We start from the raw sequence: 21,712 nt of genomic DNA, 5'->3' as shown, positions 1-21,712 counted from the left end.
TTGTGTTGGGACCACAGAGCTTGTATTCTTCCAATAAGGCACCTCTGTGGGTACTTCGGCTGCCTGAAATAAGTCAAGTATAAGTTGAAAAGACAGTAACTACCCACATTTGAGTGCACTCCAAACGGTAGCATGCTAAATCCTAAACAGAGAGTGTGAGGAAACAGAAAACGCACCCAAAGGAAGAAAATTGGTTAACTACACCCATTTTATGTACCTCCTATTCTTTCATGAGACCTCCGTCTCAATCTGCTGATCAAACCCATCTGCTCAGCTTCTGAAGTACTAAACCATTTGGTGTGTCCAGATCAATGTTTCTCAACCTTGGCACTTTAAGATGTGTGGACTTCAACTCCCAGGATTCCCCAGCCAGCATAGCTGGCTGGGGAATCCTGGGAGTTGAAGTCCACACATCTTAAAGTTGCCGAGGCTGAGAAATACTGGTCCAGATCGTTCTCTATGCCCTTCAACAAAGCAAGTTTTCCAAAACCACAAATACGATCCAAAAAGATGAAGCAAATATATTTCCCTGAAGCACTTGATGACTACAGTGGAACATTTTTCCAGCTAGCTGTCTTCTTTTTCTTCTTGATATATTTTGTTTTCTTTTCATTTTTATCTGCAAGACGCCCTGAGTGGCTATGGAGTTGGGAAGCCTTAAAATTGAAATAATTACAAAATATGTTTAACTTCAGGACAAAACTCTCAAAACACAGCCAAGCAAAATTGTGCTTTTGTATATATTTTAGTAAATAAGTTTTGAGCAATTAAAAGGGGGGGGGTATTTAAGTTTGAGCAAAAAGAGACTAGAAGCAAGTAAAAGGAAGACAGGAAGAATGAAAACAGAGCTGCAAAGGCATCAGACACTGTTCTAAAATACTACGTTTATACGCAAGGCTTCTAATTAGTATGGTTGCAATGTTTTTCTCATATGGAAACAGCATTTCTTTAAATTAATTTCAGAAACTAAATGGGATGGGGAAAAGAGAAACTAGCACAGAGCAAGAGATTCCCAACAAAATCCCCTACATTTAGGACCATCAATTATGTTCCTTCTTTCTTTCCTGCTAAGGTATAATACATGTTAACTTCTTCACTCTACCATCCTAACACCTGAAAATATGCACTAGGTAAAATAAAGCATCAGCAAGTCAAATCATGCAAAATGTAACATTTGCAGACTGCATCTACAAATCAAACCAAGGAGCAAAATGCAGAAAATGGACTGGATTTAGAGATTGATATATGGAACTCAGCTTGTACAACAGGGCCTTTTCCCCCTCTCATAAATATAATGCATTCCCTTGCCAATTAAAAAAAATCCTAAGAATACGGAATAAGGAGAATCTGTGTAATAGAATGGTATGAGGCAAATCACAAGAACTGGGTAAGTGGAAATGCTATTTCCCTTGTGAAAGACATCTCAAGACGCCTTGTATTTGCAAAAAGCTCTCTCTCCCCTTCAGAATTCTAAGTATTTTAAAAGTATGGAACAGAATTCTTCTCCTCTTTATTCTTTGCCCTATATTCATATTACGTCCAACTTTAAAGGCCTGTGTGACTAACACAGAACTTTAAAACAGATGTTTACAGCTATGTTTGGAGTTCCTTATTTTTAAAAATAATTTTTATTGAAAGTTTTAATAGCAATAGTAAAAAAATACAAACTAAACTAAGATGAGAATAAAGAAAAAGAGAATAAAAGATGTACAGAAGGAAAAGAAAAGGAAAAAAGAAATATTTAAAGGAGTAACTTCTGGTCTTCATCACAAGTAAAATAACTTAATAATTCATCACCCTCTATAACATTGCATGCAAGTATCTTTTCTTCCCATAACTGATCCCTTATCCATATGTAAATCCATAAATCATTAACATTTCAGTCCTGGTGTCAGTAAAAAGGCAAAAAAGGATCCCAGATTTATACAAAAATGTCTTATTTTAACCTTGATTAAGCAAACCAACTTTGTACTCCTTCCTTTTGCTTCTAACAATCTTAATCTTTAGTTCATTCAGATGCTATCATAGGATTTGATCTCTCTTCAATTTTTCTTTTTCCCATCTCAAAGATTTCTTCAAGGCTTTAACCAACTTTTTTTGTAAGTCCAGTAAAAAAGTCCTTATCCGGGTCAATCTATTGGCTTGTCATTTGTATTTCCACTTTGTTTTCTCTTATAGTCCATATTTTTTTCCCCAGTATTTCTGCAAATTCTTTATGTACCGATATTTCTGCACCAGGCAAAATTTGTTTCATCTCTTTATCTTGTAAATTTTCCAAGATGTTCTCTTTCACATCAGTGATTTCTTCTTTAATATCTTTTGGAATAATCTATTCACAGACGCATGCATCATGGCTGAGATTGAAACTATTTTTAACCCCATTCTTCAAAGATCTCCTGAAGTATTTCAAATGTCATAACATTTCCTGTCATTTTGCAAGTTCCAATGCTGACCAAAGACAAGAGACAGGCTTTTCACTTTTTTTACCTTTTTCCCTTGCTGACTGGAATCTTTAGTTTCCTCTAGTGTTCAATTTCTGAAATCATAAAGTTTCAAATTTCTGTTTTGACTTAGTTCCCATGAAGGTGCTGTTTATTTATATAATTATTTCTAAAATCTTATAGCAAAAGTCCTAATATTCCATTATTCCAAGTTTGTCTGGCCCTTAATTCGTTTATAATTTTCTTGAATCAGATTCCTATTTAGCTTTTGCATTTATTTCTAATTCTTTAAATTCTTAAGCTTATAGTTAATTTTTCTTTTATTCAAGAACAAAGGTAAACTCACCAAGTGGCTTTTCAAACTTGTTGTTTTGAAGATTTCTAATATCCTTAAAGTAGTTGAATAGGTATTTTCCTAAAGCAATTAGAAAGTGAGTTAGCAAACTCAGTGTCCTTTAAAAGGCTCCACCACAGTTGAGAGCATGATGCTTCCCTTTGTCTCCTGGTGCTCAAACCTGTGGGAAACTGCTGTCCTGAGGTCTCCTTGGGAGGAACAGCCATCTGGGACCCAGATGGGTAATCTCCCATCCTCTCCTTAGCTGGAGGGGTTCCATGGGACCGGTCTACTTGCTCGTCCTTCAGTCTTAGTTGTGGTCATTATCTCTGCTTATTCGGAGATATCTTAGCTCGCCATTCCTCGCCTGAAAGCTCCGTTTGCAGTTCCTTATTTATGTGATTTATAACCATCTTTTATACAGGACTCAAGGCACCAACACAGCACTCCTTCATCTCTTTTCCTCTTCCCCCAACGATGCTGTGAGGTAGGCTGGGCTGAGAGAGAGTGAGATATGAAAAGACCATCTCTTCTGAAAAGATATGATGTTAGTTATTCTTACAAAAATAACTATTTCTTGGAGTGATGAAGTAACTGGAAAAGAACAGGGGCATCCTTGGACTTTGGGATGACTGCACACTCAGGAAAATAATTTTGGTGAATATTAGGAAACACAACTTCTGCACTCTAGATCAGGATGTCAGGAGGTACAAAAATACATTAAAGGATGCCCTGACCTCTAAAACATGATACTTGGAATAAAGCTGACTCAGCTGTCCTTATCATTAATAGTGGATTTCCAACACATATTTATGTAGAACATCTCACTGTGTTCAACAGAAGTTACATCCTGGTTAATGTGTTTAGAACTGCAGGCCTCAAGCATAAGTTCAGCCTATCTACCTAGAAGCCAGCCCCACTGAGCTGGAGATTTAACATCTCTGTACAACACCTGCCTTTAATGCAGTGTTTCTCAACGTTAGTAACTTTAAGACGTGTGGACTTCAACTCCCAGAATTCCCCAGCCAGCCATGCTGGCTGGGGAATTCTGGAAGTTGAAGTCCACACGTCTTAAAGTTGCTGACATTTACTGCTTTAATGTGACATTGCAAGAGCTCCCAGCGCCTATTAAGTCAAGCAGCCTGAAAGACATTATTCAGGAGGACCCCATCTTCCTTTTCCAATAGATGCCTTTAAAAAGAATTATTTCTTTCCAAATAATAAAAAGCAGTTGCATTCCTACAGCAGTTTGAGCAAGCAAGATCCCTTTTAAAAATGTTACTTTTAAGACTTCATCTCATTCAAACATATCCTGGCCTGATTAAATGTTTGCCAAGGAAACTGTAACTTTTTTTTTTCTGGTGCCGGGGGGAACCCTGCCTAGTTAAAGTACTGGGGAAAGAATCTCAAGAACATTTTTAAAGGCAGATAACTTATGGGACTCTGAACGAAACAGAGACAAGTCTTATTCCATCGTAAAATACTATCTGAGTTTCGTATATGATTACTACTACTTACTATGTGCCAACCAGACGTAAGTGTTGTTCAGAACAAGGGAAGAGCAAAGTATTTTTCCTGAATGGTCAGGAAAATGTTCATTCAACAGACTAGCATTTTCAAGAGGGAATCCTGGGTTCTGTGAACATCGTGGAGTTTTACAATCTTCTACTTCAACCAATTACTACCTCACAGACCCAGAATCACAGAAATACACCAAAGTCACCAAGCTGGAAACATCTCAGATATAAGTTCTAAGTAACTGGTATCTATTGGCTTTGACTTTTGTAATGTTCAATCTCTGGGTTTTATTGGGGTTCTGTGGGCTATTACAAGTTGGAATGATCTTGCAGCCCCCCCCCAAAAGCATTAAAAAGGAGAGGAGAGTCCAGAATTTCTTTAAAAAAATAAATTGCACAAATGGGAGAGTCAAATTATAACGTTGGGAAGGCTGAGCTAGAGTGGCTGGCCCTTAGCTTCCATTTAGACCTTAACCGCTAAGCTTAAATTCCTGAGGTCTAGCTGGTGCATATTCTAAATAATGCATTCCTGTGTATTTTTCACCAAAACAGAAGACCAGACATCAGAATACTTGGACTCTCAATAAGCAGTATCAGCAACGCAGAATTCTCATTTTGGAAATAAAGAGAAAAGTATTAATAGAATTAGTTGAAAATCACTCCAAGATTATTCTAAGAAAAGCAACAGACCCAAAGCGTCTTTTGCCGTTCTCTGTGCCCTGCCTCACAGTTTCTTCGGTAATGTTGAAGCAAAGAGCAGGGACGCATCTGTTGGGTTTACGTGGTCTTTTTCTTCATTGCCCAGGGATTCAACGGAGGGTACCACAGATGATCATGTTAAAGGGCAATCTGGAGAGAAACTCTTGCTCAATCTTGTCAGACATTCTCAGTCAAAGGGAAAAGCCAAGAAAGGAAATGATCCCCCACTGGCTTTTCCAAGAAACTTATCAGTTTCCCCCGAAGGCCTCTTCTGCAGCATCAGGAAGGTTATGCTGCCATTTCCCTCTGGCTTATGAATTCAAATTCCCATCGCAGCAACACCCAGAGTTCAGCTGCCCACTTGACTAATCTAAAAGGAATGCTGTGGTCTCCAATGGAACGGGCCAATATATTTCGATCGAGCCTCAATGGCTACACTATGATCCGTATCACAGGGTTCTTTTTGCTAACTGATGTTTGTTTCTGAATCATAGGTGATGTATCTTCCTACTGGGAAGGGTGCAATTCAGGGCCAAGAAAGTTTGGAAACTAAAGAGAGAGGGTTTTGATGGGCTTGTCTGGAATTAACCTCCTGAGACTAAAATACAAAATGAATTATACAATCCATCCCAAATACATGGTTCAACTACAAGGCAACAAAGGATGAAACGTCCCACACTGTGATCGTTTTTCTTAGGTTGCTTGCAGACAGAGTGCCTACAGCCACAGCAAGGACAACAGAGTGGTTCCAGTCTATTTGTTCTTGTAACCAAAACACATTTGTTGTATTAATCTGCATTGCACCAACAAGTAGGAATAAAATGTTGTTTTCTGAAGCAAGATACCCTGCTCACTATTTTAAAAGATGATCCTGTGAGATCCAAGAATTCTTCCATGATCTCCCAGTCCTATATATTGTTTTGATTATCATGGATATCGTTAGTGGGTTTCAGAACACTACCTAACTTGAATAAAATAGCATGAACATATTTGACATAAAACTGTAAGGCTGCCCTTAAGACATTGTGGCCAAAATATGCCAAAACTGACTGCTACTGCTGTCCTCATTGGTAGGGAATGCTGCATGTGCCAGTGATTAAAGGTGATAACCTACATTCACTGTCTTACTAAAATGCACTATCTGAAAGCTTCAATTGACTAAAGCCATGATGGATAGTGAAAGTCAATATCCATCGGCTCATTTGGTGATGAATGTGGCACATGAAAGACTGTAATGAGACTGAATGCATTAGGGCAGTGTTGTCCAAACTTGGCCACTTTAAGATGAGTGGACTTAAGTGGACTTAAGATGCTGGCTGGGGAATTCTGGGAGTTGAAGTCCACTCATCTTAAAGTGGCCAAGTTTGGACAACACTGCGTTAGGGAGTACAGGAAAAGAAAATATGACTCCTACAGGAAAAAATAAAAGATAGATTAATCTCCCAACAGAATGAATGGAAAGTAGTGATAAGGAAAGAAGGTGGAGAAGCTGCTTAGAACAGAATAAAAGGAACTATGTTACGCTGTACCACAGAATGTGCCAAGTTATGCCAAGGGCAAGTATGACAAAGGATGCATATATACTGTGCAGAGAGAGGAAAACTTGCAAAGAATACAGCCAGAGCAAGGAATGGTTAAATTTAAAAGAGGGAGAGAAACTGCAGAGTGATTTTGTGGCAGAAAAGCCCTGGGTAGCATGTGGTCTGTTGCAAACAGTGAATATTTGTCAAAAAACAAATGACTATAGGTAAAAGTGTATTTCTGCTCAATTGCTTATATGGAAATGAGAGAGGGATGTCACAGAGAAACATAAACGAATGTAGTGAAAGCAGGGTACTTAAATGTGTGCTAAAACAAGAAGCAACAGCATCACCCAGAGTCACTTTTTTGTGAGATGGGCGGTATCTAAATTTGAAATATAAATAAATAAAATAAATCAAGAATGAAAGGGTGAGAAACGAGCATGCACTGAATGACTATATAAAAACGAATGACTGTTCAAAGAGTATGCCAAGGTCTTCTGAACATATAGAGAGTATGAATGACATCCAAATGGCAAAGCAATACATTTCATGTTATTTATTTATTTTATTTATTAAATTTGTATGCCACCCATCTCCCCCATGAGAGGAGGGAAGAGTAAATGAGGAAGGGCAAAACGGAGATAGTCATAGTTGAATGATGAGATTGTCAAAAAGAGAGAAGTGAGACGTTTAAAGAAAAACAAGTAATGCACAAGGCAGCGTACAGACATGGTGGAGCCAAGGGTGGTTTGCAGATAAAAAGATAAAGGGCGGTACGTTTCAGCGAATGGTGTTGTTGCAAACTAGATTCAGCTTATTTCCTTTTCTTTTTCTGACCTTATAGCTTCAAGCTTTTACTACTTCTTACTCCTTTTCTGCACTCTGCATAACACTGCATACTCCAAAAGGAACAGTGGGATGGGTATGAACATATATAACACCATGGGCTACCACACCGCTTTGCTGGCTGAAACATGATTTGCTCATTGGTAAAACTTGGAAGATTCTGACAAATGCCAGTCTGCTACGGTCTGTATACATTTGCTTTGATTAGGCAACACGAGAAAAAACTAACCAAGTAGGCAAGAGAACAAGGTGAATTGTCAGGAGGGCTGACATTTCGGGCTTTCTTAAAAAGGAAATAAAGGATGCAAGTCAGACAAAGAGGAAGGAAGTTCCATGTACAAGGAGTTGCAAAGGGCAAAGAAAAGAAAGCTAAAGAAGAATGGCAGGATTCAATCCAAAGAGACGCTTAGTGAAAAGAGCAAGGGAGAACAGACTAGAACACTGGAAGACTTTAAAGAGAACACAAGCCTGCAGGTTAGCCATACTTGATTTGCCGAAGATCTTCAGTGCTAACTTCCCCTTGTCTGTAGACCCCACTGTGTATCTATATCGGATATATTCACTAGATGGAAAAATGGTGTCCTGGATGCAAGCCAGATTCTTGATGCCTAGAATAGGAAGAGACTTAAATACAAAAAGGGAGCTTGAATTGGATGTGAAGAGAAAAAGGCTGGAAGTGCAAGAAGCTAAAGAAGTATGTGATCCTAACCAGGTTTACTATTCATCAGGAGTAACGGAGTTCAGTTCAGTAGCTAGAAGATGAAAACTGAAAACAACGAAGACCTGAAACAAAAAAGCCTCCTTTCAGCCAGAACATTAGGATGGCTAAGCAACAGAATACTTTGTCCAGTTTTTCAATAAAGCACTGTGACAGAAGCCCACGACTGGGCTTTTTTACTTACTAATGAGGAATTTAACGTAGGAGTCTGATTTCACTCAGTTTCCCTAAAGGAAGGTACTAGTACTGGTCAGATGAGTCAGAGGCCAAGGTGTAAGGATGGCTGTATCTCAAGAAAAATGTCTTAAGGATGTCTTAGTAGAAGACATGCTTGCTTTAGTACCACCCCACAAGTTGTGAAACTACTGCGGAAGCCCAGTCCTACCACATTTTAAACTGTTCATCTGCATTACCCAGAATCCAGCATGGGGCTGATGGAAAATTCACCTGAGGATTCCAGTTGACTTCTCATGTTTTCATGGAGAAAAAAATGTATATGCCAGGCAACAGAGACCACTGACTAAGAGATCTGAGCAGACACCAAAGTCAAGAGAACCTTACCCATACATTTAAAATCCCCACACATATACATGGACAAAAACATCGAACCAACTCAACAGAGGCTGGGGACAAATGACAGGGATTATGACAACTGAGAGACTTTACATCTATGTGAAAGAGAAAAGGTCTGAACATACTATTTAAAGCGTGCTCGCTCTCTTTCATACTTTGAGTAACAAAAATAATGATAATTACATGAGTACAAAATGGCAGCTTCTTGAAAGTTGACTCTATTAGGACACTGAATATCAGCTGCACTGGATATTCCTCAATTTACTGCTCTCATCCCCATATAAACACACTGATTGTCTGACTGGAAATACTTAATTTTTTATTTGTTACTGCATTTATATCCTGTCTGCTTGAGGAATCCCCCTTAATTTTATCCCTGCAACAGATCTGTGCCCCCATGATTAAGGGGACATTTGAACCTGCATCTTCCTCCTCTTTCTTTAACTGTTGGACTGCATTAATTTAGTTATTTATTAGATTCAGCAACCCATCCTATCTTTTGATGTTCCCCTTACCCCAAGCCTCTGGTTACTGGTCTGCTAACTATTTTTGGGCAAAATAACAAATCATAAAGATTTCCCACCAGTTCTCCAAACAGAAGGATACTGAAGGGCAGACAAACCTTTCAACAGGATGACTACACTTAAAAATATAATCCAAAAGCTCAAAACACACAAAAAATGTATGAAACTCCCATGACGTCACCAGGGTATCACTGCATCACAGCCCTGCCTGCTCCATTAAAAAAAAAAAAAAAGGTTCCCATCCCTCCCACTAAAAAATGACCAGCCCGTGGTTTCAAAGAATGGAAGAGCCAGAATAGATAATTAGGTCTACCTCGCTACCCAGTGTAGGAATGCAGCACTGAGCACAACCAGCAGATGGCCATGCAGCCTCTACTTAAACCCTTCCAGAGGAGGAAAGTCCAATGTCCTGGAGACCATCTGTTCCATGGCTGTTCCTGTCTCAGCAGTGTCTAGCCAGCTAAAGCCGTCAGCCCCTGTAGGGCTGATTCTACTATTAAGCAAGGTCAGATACCTTAGATGAGAAAAGCCCAAAAAGTGTGGAAGGGACAGCGCTGGATGGGTTGACTTGCCTTTCATTTCCTAAGCTATGCTGCTGCTTTCTGGTGCAGTGAAAGATGGCATATTGAAATAAGAATCCACAGCCAAGCTAGAAGACTTTTATACATCTTGGCCTTTGCCTTCACCACCAACTTGACTGGAGTAAAGTCTAAGCACCAACCTTTTCTATGTAACTCTGAAGTCTCCAGTCCTCTGGACAAGCCCACCACCAGTTCTTCAAATACATACACACACAGCAAGCTCTGAGCATTGCTGAGAGGATGAACCCACCAACTCAAAACTTCCTAAAAGGCCCTGGAGTAGCTATTTCAGGTTGTTGTAATAAAATCTAATGGTGGCTAGGCCCAGCTTCCAGAAACCGGGAAACCAGTTCATTATACAGGGGAAAGCCATATAAGTTGTCAAATGCCATTTTCAGGACACAATGGGAACAAATCCTAATGTGTGAAAAATATATACCATTTCCCGAAAGACTGGAAATTAACAAGGAACTGGTCTATGCAGGAGTGTCTCAGGATCAAATGTAAATAGATGTCATCTTCTGAGTTTGTAAAAGGTTCTTGAGAACAGAAAAGGCTGTATTTCCCCCACTTTTTACACAGGAGGGCTCTGCCACAGTTTAATGATGGCCAAGAGTCTTTATTCTTAATCCACATTTCTTCCTCTGAATTCTTTATATTGTTCCAATCATGGTGTCATTTTGCTCCAAACCATTCATCCCAAAATGTCACTGAAGAAACCAACACGTCAACTTGTCCAACTTAGGTTGTTGCCATATAAAACCCCAGATCTATTTATCTATAATGACCAATCTGGAAAGAAGGTGATCAAATTTAATCTCTGACAACTAAGTAGTTAGTTTTATCCACATACTGCTATTTTGTTAAGTGCAGAAACACTACTTTAGTCTTATGATAATTTGGCTGGGCAAAAGTTCACAGAAGAAGAAAAAATGTTTTTGATGGCTTGTTCAAAAGGAAAAACAGCCATTTATCAGAAGTTCTATTTAAAAAAACTCTTGTGTTGGAAACTCTAGCTTGGCAGAACACATTTCATTAGAGCTGGTTCTTTTAAAACTTTCAGTGAAAAAATAATGTTGCTTGTTATAATCCTCCTAACAGCTTGGCCTAAATTAAAAGAAATAAATGTCGAAGCTAGAGACTTCCTTACATGCTTAACCTGGCCTTTATATGTGTAAACAAACAAAAATGAAAAGAGGAAAAGAAGAAAACTTCCCTCAAACCTTCACATCCAAAGAGGCAAATTAAGATAAATTTCCGTTCTTGTCACAGCTGTTGCCCAAATTCTATCAGAACACTTTTTTTAATACTGACAGTCATTGCCATCTTGGTTTTAGGGAGTGTGTGTGTGTGTGTGTGTCCACGCATGTGTGCATGGGGAGGGGCTGTTACAGAGTAACACTTCCCATGTGGAAGCTGCTGAGAAACACTTTCCTGTGACAGTAGCTCCATGTTGCCAGTTGAGTATTTCCAGGAATCTCTGATTCAGCTTGAATGTTTATAACATGCCTATGCCAAAGGCAGGGGATGTACAGAGGTGGCAAGCCTGTAAGCAAATTCAAGAAGTCTGGGCTATAAAGTGGGATGTGCACCACTCCAAAGAGCAGACAGCTGGATGAGTGGGGAACTGGATCTACAGGATAACATGAAAAAAGACAAGTGAATATGCTAGACAAACATAGACATTCATACTATTGGGAAGATGAACCTAGGTTTATAACATATGTTGGCTTACATGTCCAACCAAAAAGTCACCCAAATCATTTTGAGGTTGACAATTCCAAAAGTATTTCGTGCAGCATACCAGCCTTTGGGCAAGGAAACCACTTACTTATGTCCCTTCGTTAACATCCCAACATTGGGAGTCTGGTTCTCTTTCAAGATAAGAACAAGTGTAAACTCTTTAAAAGGTCTGGCTTGAATTTCTGTGGATAGAATAAGTTTCAGGAGGCCTAAAATGTTCTTGCCTCACCGTTGTCTTTTCATTTCTGTTTTTCCTATCTTTGCATCTTTGGAGCAATCCTGACCCCCACCCCAAGATCTTCCTGCTGGCAATATGGTCTGGTTAATCACCTGCAAGCGTGATAACAAAGCCACGCAGGGTGGCTGGTTGGATTTGACTACATCAAGTTATTATTCAAAAATAAATTATTGCCACCTACATACCCTGCTTGCATAAACATTCGAGGCTCCAACGTCATCACAAGGCAAATCAGCATGAAGGCAAACATTTTGACCGCTTTTTGTTAGTTGAAAAAAAACAACACTGAAAAAAAGGGTTTCACTCCCATTTTGGTCAGCACTAATTGTTATCTACAGTTTTACAGAATATATCATTATCTTACAGATCCAGAAGTTAAAAGTATGTTCACCAATATCATTTTCAAAGCACCGTTTCATGTATTTAATTACAATTTCTGCCTTAGCAGAAACATTGCCATTTCTATTCAGTATTAAGCACTTTTCCCTACAAGAAAGCTTAAAACATTGAATTAAAATATGCAATCAACCCATCACCAATCAAGCTATACATGAAATTTCACAAAAAAAGAAAAAAGAAAAAAGGAAGAGAGGGAAAAAAAAGTAAGTTTTGTTACTTTGAAGCAGCAGCAGGGTTTTTTTTTTTTTTTAGAAAATTCTGAACTAGAAAAAAATTCTGATTTTTAAAAAAAAAAATTAGCATAAGAATAATATTTTTTTTTACTGATAAAAAATTGCCGAATATCAGTGAATGCAGGACATTGCTATTTGTGTCGGAAAACGTGCATCATCTCTGAGGTAAGTTGAAACATTTTCTGTGGAAAAAATAAAAGTCTTTCTTCCAGAACCTTTAGTTGCTTTGAAGTAGGAAAAAAGGTAAGTTACTCTTCAAAGGGAAATATTTGACTGTAACAGTGCAGGGAGCATAGCCTCAGTTGAAATTAGAAGCAGCATAATTTTTTTTCCATTGGACTGGTGTGCCTATAGTGCCACAGGATTTTAGCTGCAAAACCCATGTGTCGTGATGCCATCTGGCATTCACAAGAATGACAATCTCCCTCCCAAAAAGGGAAACCCCACTGCTCCGTCTCACGGAGGGTCTTTCGGAGTGACGCATGGCTTGAAATCTCATAGGCAGGTAGAGAACCCAACCGCCTGTCTGCTAGATATACAGTTTTGAACCCTTTGAGGAAAATGGCAGAAGCCAGGTACCAGGCTTGAAAAAGGAAAGAAGTAAGTACAAATGAGTCCCTGATAAATACAAGAAGCTGGAAAAACTCCAAAAAAGCAAGCAGGGGACTTTTTAGCTTCAGGAATCAGGTCTTCCTACAACATGGGCAAGAAGTCTAGCTATGAATTCTGCATTCAGTTTAATTTCTGTTACTATGAATAAGTCTACTATTTTGTTTCTGCTATTTATTTTCTCTGTAAAAACATGGTAACTGTGTTTTTATCTTCCTCTAACTAGGAGCAAAGCATCATCATTCTATATGGTCTGCCCAGAGCTTATATTTTTCTATGGGAGATCCTTTTAAGTTATGATTTGTGATCCGAATAGCTCCATACTGTTATACAAAAATATAATGAATGTTTTTGTGTGACAATGCTTTCAGTGAAAAAGGAATGCTACATTTTATTAATAAAAGTTTGATTCCATTTAACTCTTGTGAGATTGGCCTATCTCCCAAAGGGAGGGGGGAGAAAATATTAACGCTACAGGGCCTGGAGGTAGCAACAGATAATTTATTTCATTTTTCCTCATTTTTTCCCCCTTTAATTTGCCAGAAAAGCAACACTGGTTGTGGGAGCCCTATTCTTTTCATATACTAGAACTAGGGGGAAGATGTCAGATCAAGTGCCCTCCAGAAGTTAGGTGATGGCAGCAGTAATTTCAGTCTGCTACCCCAAGGCAGGAAGCAAAGCTAGAATGTGTAGACCCAGAGGTCTTAGAGAAGAGGGTTGAGATCTTCACTCTATGGGCTCAGCTATTCTGCTACACTAAATAACAGCTTAACTTTATGAGGTCTTTCTAAAAAAAAGTCACATTACTTTCCCTAACACAGCATCCAAGAATACCACTTCCAAGTGGACTTGGACTCTATTCAATAGCAAGAGGGGCTGCGCATTCCACAACCTGATGGATAAGCACTAAGCTGCCCAGCATCTTCATTACTCAAGAATACCTCTGTAGATGCAGAGATAGTTTTAGAAAGTGAAGATGCCTTAGCATTTTGCTTCTGCCCGTTAAAAAACCCCCAAAGCAATGGAAGGACAACGGAGAGCAATGTGAGCTGGTATGGTAGATAAAAGGAAGAGAGACATGTGCATGTGTAACTGGTAAACAATGTGTATGCTTCTGTATACATCTGACAATGGACGGTAAGGCTTGTGGGGAGAGCAAATGTAAGACAAAGGAGAATGAATAAGAGAGAGAGAAAAACAAAATGAGTTTGTGGCGGTATCTGGTAGTAATTCTAGGAGAGAAAGTAGGAAGGATAGGAGTCAACAGTGGAGCAAAATTGATCAACAGTAAGGAAATGAATAAACTGAGACTAATGAATTAGGAAAAAATAGATTTGTTATCAATTTGGAGAACTCGATTAATTTTAGAGAAATTTATTTAGAGGAGATTTAGAGAAACTTACTCTCTTGTCCTAAATGAAATTCGCAGTCTAATGGAGCAGGAAACTGGAAATGTAAAGGCGGATACTGTGAGTTACACGCAGATCCCAATTCTTTAGGGGAAGTTATGTCTCTCTCATCAACTTCGTGATTTTTTTTTTCTGATATGGAGTGGTTGTTGGGTTCAGATGTATTCATCACAGCCTTTTATGCTAATGCTCATGAATATTTTGCAACGTTCCAAAAGTGCTCATAATCTACCAATGAGAAGAGCCCTGAACTAGCAAATAAAGGTTATTTCTACAGAAGTGGAGACTCCTTGATTTTCACTGAAAAAAGAAACATAGTTCCCAACTCAATGACTGGATTAATGAATGAACTAGATCAGGATTTGGAAATCCCAGTTTATGACCCACATGCAACCCCCGGATCTATTTTTATGACCATAATCATCTCCCTCTACAAATGTGCTGCTGAAACTTGGTGGAAAAATGGCAATTTTTGGATGGTATAATTTTCTGCCTTTTTGACAAAAGGGCTACATCTATTTGCCTTATATAAAACCACCGAAGCACTCAAAACAGAGCTAAAAATAGCAACCAGCCTCGTCCATGACACCACTACCATACCCCAAAGTGTCCCTGGACCCATCAAAGAAGATTGGCAGTCCCATCAAAGTGCACCTAATACTCCAGCTATGCCTGTATGGATCTCTTTAAGGCTAGATGTAATCATCTTGGAAAAACCACAGAAGGTAAACTACTTTTTTTAATGCCAGGATCCCTCTCAACTATATTTTGAGTTGCTCTGCACTACCAGATACCTCATGGTCTCTAATTTCTGAGGGGAGAAGTAAAGACAGTCCTGCTTTTAGTTCTCCCCCCCCCCGCAACATGAAATTCCTTAGATTTTATTTGTTTATTTGACTTATACAAGCTATGATCAAAGTAGAGTCTTGGTAGTTTACGATACATCCATAAATATACACTAAAACATCCACAGTATAGTTATAAAAAAAATAAAACATTACTAATCCCCAATTGCACATAAACTAATCAATAACTGATGGTGCTAATTCATGCCTCAAAGAATCTCCAAAATAACTTGGCTTTTGTTTCAAAGAGCAGGCACGCCAACAGAAAAACAGCACCTGCTGACCCTACACCCCCTCACCGAGCAGAAGTGGGGAACCACAAGCAGCATTGCCCACAATTTCTATGCCCGATATGCATGAAGACCTTTCATATGTCTCTCAATGAAGTTTTATTCCAAAGGACAAAGATATGCGCTTTTACTGCCTCCATGAGGAGAATCAAATGCACTGTCATGGTCAGTTTTAAGCTTCTCTTGTAAGTTAACCTGAAATTCACTTGGAACACAGCTGAGCAAAGCAATTACTGAAAAGATTTTACAAGAGACAGCACTTTACATGAGTAGACTACCAGCTTCCTTTCACGCAATGTTACCTAATGATTGAAGGGGATGAGAGACTTACTTCATTATGGCCACATCTCTCAAGTTTCTTCACTTCAAACTCAGCTCTTAAAAACAGTCTACCCTGTACATCAATGTTTCTCAACCTTGGCCACTTGAAGATGTGTGGACTTCAACTCCCAGAATTCCCCAGCCAGCATTCCCAGCCAGGCTGGGGAATTCTGGGAACTGAAGTCCACACATCTTCAAGTGGCCAAGGTTGAGAAACACTGCTCTACGTTTTCCTCCTTAATCCAGCACCAGATATCAATTCTGCAGGTGAGCCCAGAAAAGGAATAGGTAATGTGGCATTCCAGAAGCCATGTAATTAAACATTTTAAAAGAAAATTAGAAATGGCTGAAATCTTGCATGATTGCCAAATGTCATTAGATTTTAGATTCATGATATTTTAGAATACTCCTGCCTTATTCTATTGTTATTTATAAGGGAATATATTTACAGAAATTCTGTTGAAAGTCTGGCCATTTTAATAATTTATTTTTTCTTTTGGCACCAACACAATTGTGCAAGATTGTGCAATGACACTTGGCACATGAAAAGTTTGCCAGTTTCTGGCACAGATCCTTGCAGCCCCCCAATCCTGAAGGGCTTCTCCAATACAAGTAAGATCATCCTAAATACTATTGCAAATTCACAACAAGCACCTTGGTGGAAAAGAAAACCCAGCTGTGAATAGAGACAAGAACATTGAGCTATTATGCTACAATTTCTAGAATATTATGCTAAAACTAGGGAGCTAAAGAATAATGTATTCCTAGACCAGATTCTTCAGGGAGCAATTGGGAAGAGATTCTTGAAGGAAAAATAGGAGATGAATAATAGTAAATGCCAAACTACTTGGGAGCTGCCTAAAACTGAAAGTGACTCTTTCCAAACATGATTCTCACAGAGTCTCTTTAGCAAGATTTATTGAAAAGAATGCACAGGGTTATAAAAATTCCAGCAACTGAACTATCTCCCATTTAGAACCAAAATATTCCAGGTCACATTTGGATGGAGTCTGCTTGACTGTCTGGTGAAAAGGCCGGTTTTTCCACTGATAACAGAGAAGCTTGCAAAACCATATCCCAAATCTTTATCAATCTGGGAACCAACTCTTGCAGGAAATAACTTTTTTTTTTTAATGTATGCACCAAATTCATAAAAGACGTTTTCTGGGCGGCTTTTGAAATGCAACCACAAAGACCATTAAAAACAAACACATTACTGAGAAACTCAGCATTCAAATTATATAGTGAGCCTGATTAAAAGAAATTTTGCTAGCCTTAGAAGACCATAAAGATGTTATCTACCACACTTTTGTATGGGGACCTGGCGCATTGCCCATTAATTAGAATTTAAATTTTGGGGAGAAGGCAATTTCAAGAACTTCAGTCAGTAGATAGATATAAAAATAATAACAACAACAATAATAATAAAGACCTCACACTGTTATAGAAAATATGATGTGGTTCATTGATGTGAAGATAGTCAAACTGATGAAAAACAACTGGAGAAAATAAAAACATTGTGGTTTGCACATCAAGATTGAAAGACTACAGAGGGAAAAAAATGGATTGTACTACCAATTGTATCTGGAGCTCTTGGTGCAATACCAAAAGGATTCACCAAATATTTAGAAATTTTAAAGTTACTGGCCTTGATACCAATAATTTTGCAAAACATGAGCCTACTTGAAACAGCATACATTTCACAGTGATTGACTTTTAGGTCTTTGGCTACAGCCCAAAATAATTGAAGTCAACACCAAGTAGATTAGGCAGTGATATTCATTTGGATGAACAGAATAATTGTGCTGCAATGACAAACTTAGAAAAATTCATAAAGAACAAGGACACTTCAGTGACAACAAAAAAAAACAATGACAGCAATGATGTTTCTAACAGTACAGTTCTGACAGGTGAACACTAATCCAGATGATCTACGCTTTCAAACCCTGTGTTTGGCGACTGTTACTAAGTGTATCATAGACTGCAGCAAGACTCAATCAGTCAGTCTGACTGATTCCTTGAGATGATAATCTGCAAGCAAAAACTCACATATGGGCATATGATGCAAGTGAATGGTGATGATTATGCCTGGCAAGCTTGAGGGCAATAAAAGAATGGGGAGACAATAAATAAAATGGATGGAAGAGGATCAAAGAAATTACTGGAGAGAGAGATTACTTGGAAGATCTGTAGGTTATTGCTGAAGATTGGTTGAGATGCCAAGGATTTGTTAATGCAGTTACTAGTAGTTAACCTCAACTCAATGGCACCTAACCAGCCCAAACAAAATGTCATATGTTCTTTAACTATCTACTTGAAATTAAAACTGCCCAGTCACTGGGAGTCGGGTGGCATATAAAATAATAATAACAATAATAAAGATGACAATAAGCTTACATCCTGATACGATACCCTTAATACCATCAAACAACAACATCTGCCTATCCCAGGCCCTTGGGAAGGATTCAATAGGTGGAAAAAAATGCCAAATCCAGTCTAAACAGCTGGCTGACTGTGCGACCACCACCACCACTTCAAAATTCCTCTACTGCCAAAGCTACAGGGCATTTTTTGTAAACCTGACTTAAAACCAATAATGGTTAAATCCAGACCTACAGATGCATAATACTTGCATCTCAGTTTATCCAGACTCTTCTTCACTTCTTTCTAGTGCCTTGAGAAAAACATTAAGGATATAAATATGTTTAGGATTAGCATTTAGTTCATTGTGGGGTCTTTAACAGGGAGGAAGTGCAGACGATTTGGTTTAATTGTTTTTTTGTTGCAGGAGAGTTACACAGAGGGAGGAGAAAAAGAGGAAATAAAATACATATGAAGGTCTTTGTACCACACACATAGCACTGTGGTTAGGGCTTGTTAGCATTCCCTACAGACATGGAATTGATTCATACTGAAAAGAGATAGCCAAAGAGGCTGGGTAGACCAAAATGTGATTTCTATCGCAACAGAAAGGAAGGCCAGCCCATACATTTTATATCAGCGTATCAGACTAGACATGTGCTGACATTGTATAGAAAGTAATATACAACTGGACATGCTGCTACTGCAATGAAACAAAGCCAATTGCCAATGCTTACAAAAAGATGGTTCTTGAGATGAATTACAATACCTTTTCATGGGATTTGTTAAGGAGATGAAAAAGCAATGCAAGGAGGATACTTGACATGTTCAGAATCCCAGGCTTGAAAACATCACTTGGCATCACTGTTGCAGCGTTCATGATCTATGGGACTAAACATATAAATACCTGCACCTGTCAACTCTCCTCTTCAAAACTCTTGCGGCTTAGCTGTTGTAGCCTCAATGGCTAGTTAGAAAGGAGTGAAATTACACAGGGGTATAGATTCCAGGTAGTAACAAAAGATGCTACATCTATTTCTTATGAAAAGGGAAAGAAGTTTATACCTGACTTAGGTATCTGACATCCCCCAACACATACTCACATACACACACACACACACACACACACACACAGAGACAAGAATGCAAGCACTGAATGTCTGATGGACATAGATGCAGGCAACAGTAGCAGAATTAAGACTCACTTGCTACTCCTGACGCGATTCCATAAAGCAGTCCCCCTCCTTCTGACTCTGGCTGAAAGACATGGGAACCTGGAGGAGGGCTTCTCTCTTGTCGGATGAAGTTATATAACAAGGTTTTCACTAGTCTGCTGGTGTACGAGAGACTGGCAATAAAAAGATCCAAAAGTTTAGATGGATTTGTGACTGCACTAGAATGAACTCAAATAGTTCCTTTCATTTCACTCTATTTTGCAAAACTAGCAAAAGTTTAAAAGTACTCTTTTCAAAGTGAAAACGGATCACTAAGAGATACATCTCAAGCTAGAATCTCTAACTTGATGCCTCCTAGACACTCTTAACTCTTCTGAATTTTAAGAAGGCTAATGTATTTTAAATGTTTTAACTGGGATGCTAAAAGGAGGTGCTAGTCTGCACACACTGAAAATAACACAACTTTCCCATGACCTTTTTATATACAGAAACCATTTCAGAAAATAAAAATAGTTTGCCACTATTTGTTCTGTTACATGGGAAAGTGATACAAAGGACTCACAGGTACATAGCAATGGAGGTAGAAGCAACCTGCATAAATGGGACAACCTGCTCTCATCCTGATTCTAGTAAACTCTAAAAACTGAAATGCCCTTTCTTTAGAGATTCACAGAAAAGGAAATGATAAATACTTTACTGCAAACTGAAACTTTAGACTTAAGCAACCTGGTGCCTCCTAAATATTTGAAGTATAGTTCCCATAATCTCTTGCCATTGGCCACACTGGCTCAGGCTGATGGAAACTAACATCTAAAACATCTAGAGAACAATGGGCTTCCTACTCCTGCTATAAACAATGAATTTCTAAAACTTGCTCTAAAAACGCAGAGCCATTCAAATTCACTACATATCCCATATCTATGAAGTGGAGCTGCATACAATAGTTTCATCTCAGCATATTTATTTAACAACCTGCTGTTTAGGTGAGATAAAAATAGCTCTTATCGCCCAGAGAGTCAATTTGTTATCAGCTTGGGAGATCTTTCAGGAGCACAAATTAACCTACAGCTAAATAAAAGCATCTGCTTTTACAGAGTAAATGCAAGTGCTATGTTCATTAAACTCCTGTAATTAAAACTACCTACTTATAAAGTAGCACTGCAGTCTGACCTACCATCGGCCATGCATAAGATACTTATGAATGATGCTCTTCCGCAGAATTTCCTTGTGGAAAAGCTGACAGGAGAGAAAAACGACAAGAGTTGTCACAGCTTCCAGCGAAATGCTGTATGTAATGTCTCTGCAATAAATGAAAACATAAAGTGTTAATTAACACCGATGAATATATATTTACTGGCTGCCATTTTTCCTATTACAGTAATACCTCGGTTCACGAACGCTTCTGTTCACGAACAATTCGGTTCATGAACAGCATCATTCACAAAATTTTGCTTCCGTTCGCGAACTCCACATCGGGTGACGAACATGACCAGCGGCCATTTTCCCTGCTGTGACACGTGGTTGTGGCTTCCTGTAGGCAAGGGGGACTCTCCCTCCAAACAATAACTGCCTCCCCACCCGCCTTCCTGTCCTCCACGCCAGAAGTCGCGTCGAGCAAGGTTAGTGTTCTCTCTCTTCATACTGTACTGTACTGTACTTTGTTTCATATTTTTGTGGTTTAAAAAAATACATATGGTTCAGAATGGATTAACCTTATTTACACTGAACCTTATAGGAAAATTTGATTCGGTTGGTGACCAAAATCGGTTGGCGACCACATTCGTAGGGGTCAGAACGGATTAACCGTATTTACATTGAACCGTATGGGAAAATTTGATTCCGTTCACGACCAATTCGGTTCGCAACCAGAGTTGTGGAACGAATTAAGTTCGTGAACTGAGGTACCACTGTATATGCAAATATTTGCCATAAATGTTTGCAATGAACCTGGCTCAAAGGAGTCCTTGACAAAGAAAAGCTTCCAACTCTTATCAGCACTAATTCACAGACTCTCTTCCATATGTATTTACAAATCAGCAATGAGTTAAGAACACCCTGGAAAGAAAAAGAAGAAGAGGAAGACCAGGTGGATGGGCCCAACTGCAGTGGCAATGGGGACAACCCTTGGAAGACCTGAAGGACCAGATTGGGGACAGATCCCCCTGGAGAAAAATCTATCTATGTGATCGCTAAGAGTCAACTCTGACTTGATGGCATATAATCAATCAATTGATAAGAACACACCATTCAATAACCTTACATGTCTACCTTTGTTATTGCTTCCCATTTGTTTGGAATAGCCACCAACCTTCATTCATGAGCAACTGGGGAGT

General features: G+C 38.8%; 1 protein-coding gene across 5 annotated transcripts in view; it reads right to left on the bottom strand.

Annotated features, from left to right (window-relative positions):
* Positions 1–21,712, bottom strand: part of DYM (dymeclin) — a 203,318-nt gene that overhangs the window by 128,149 nt on the left and 53,457 nt on the right. For all 5 annotated transcript variants that reach the window (XM_088152700.1, XM_088152701.1, XM_088152699.1 and 2 more), the window contains 2 exons: positions 20,554–20,679; positions 19,410–19,552 (listed from right to left, as the gene is read on the bottom strand). In XM_088152700.1, the coding sequence (XP_088008826.1) occupies positions 19,410–19,552; positions 20,554–20,679 (269 nt within the window). The remainder of the gene's footprint in view (positions 1–19,409; positions 19,553–20,553; positions 20,680–21,712) is intronic.

This window comes from Python bivittatus, unplaced genomic scaffold, assembly GCF_059951505.1.
Source record: "Python bivittatus isolate LINGU-HERP-01145 unplaced genomic scaffold, Pbiv_v1 ctg000570_np1212, whole genome shotgun sequence".
Taxonomy (NCBI): Eukaryota; Metazoa; Chordata; class Lepidosauria; order Squamata; family Pythonidae; genus Python; species Python bivittatus.
Note: the sequence above shows the minus strand (reverse complement) of the source record. Positions and strands in the feature narration are given on the sequence as shown.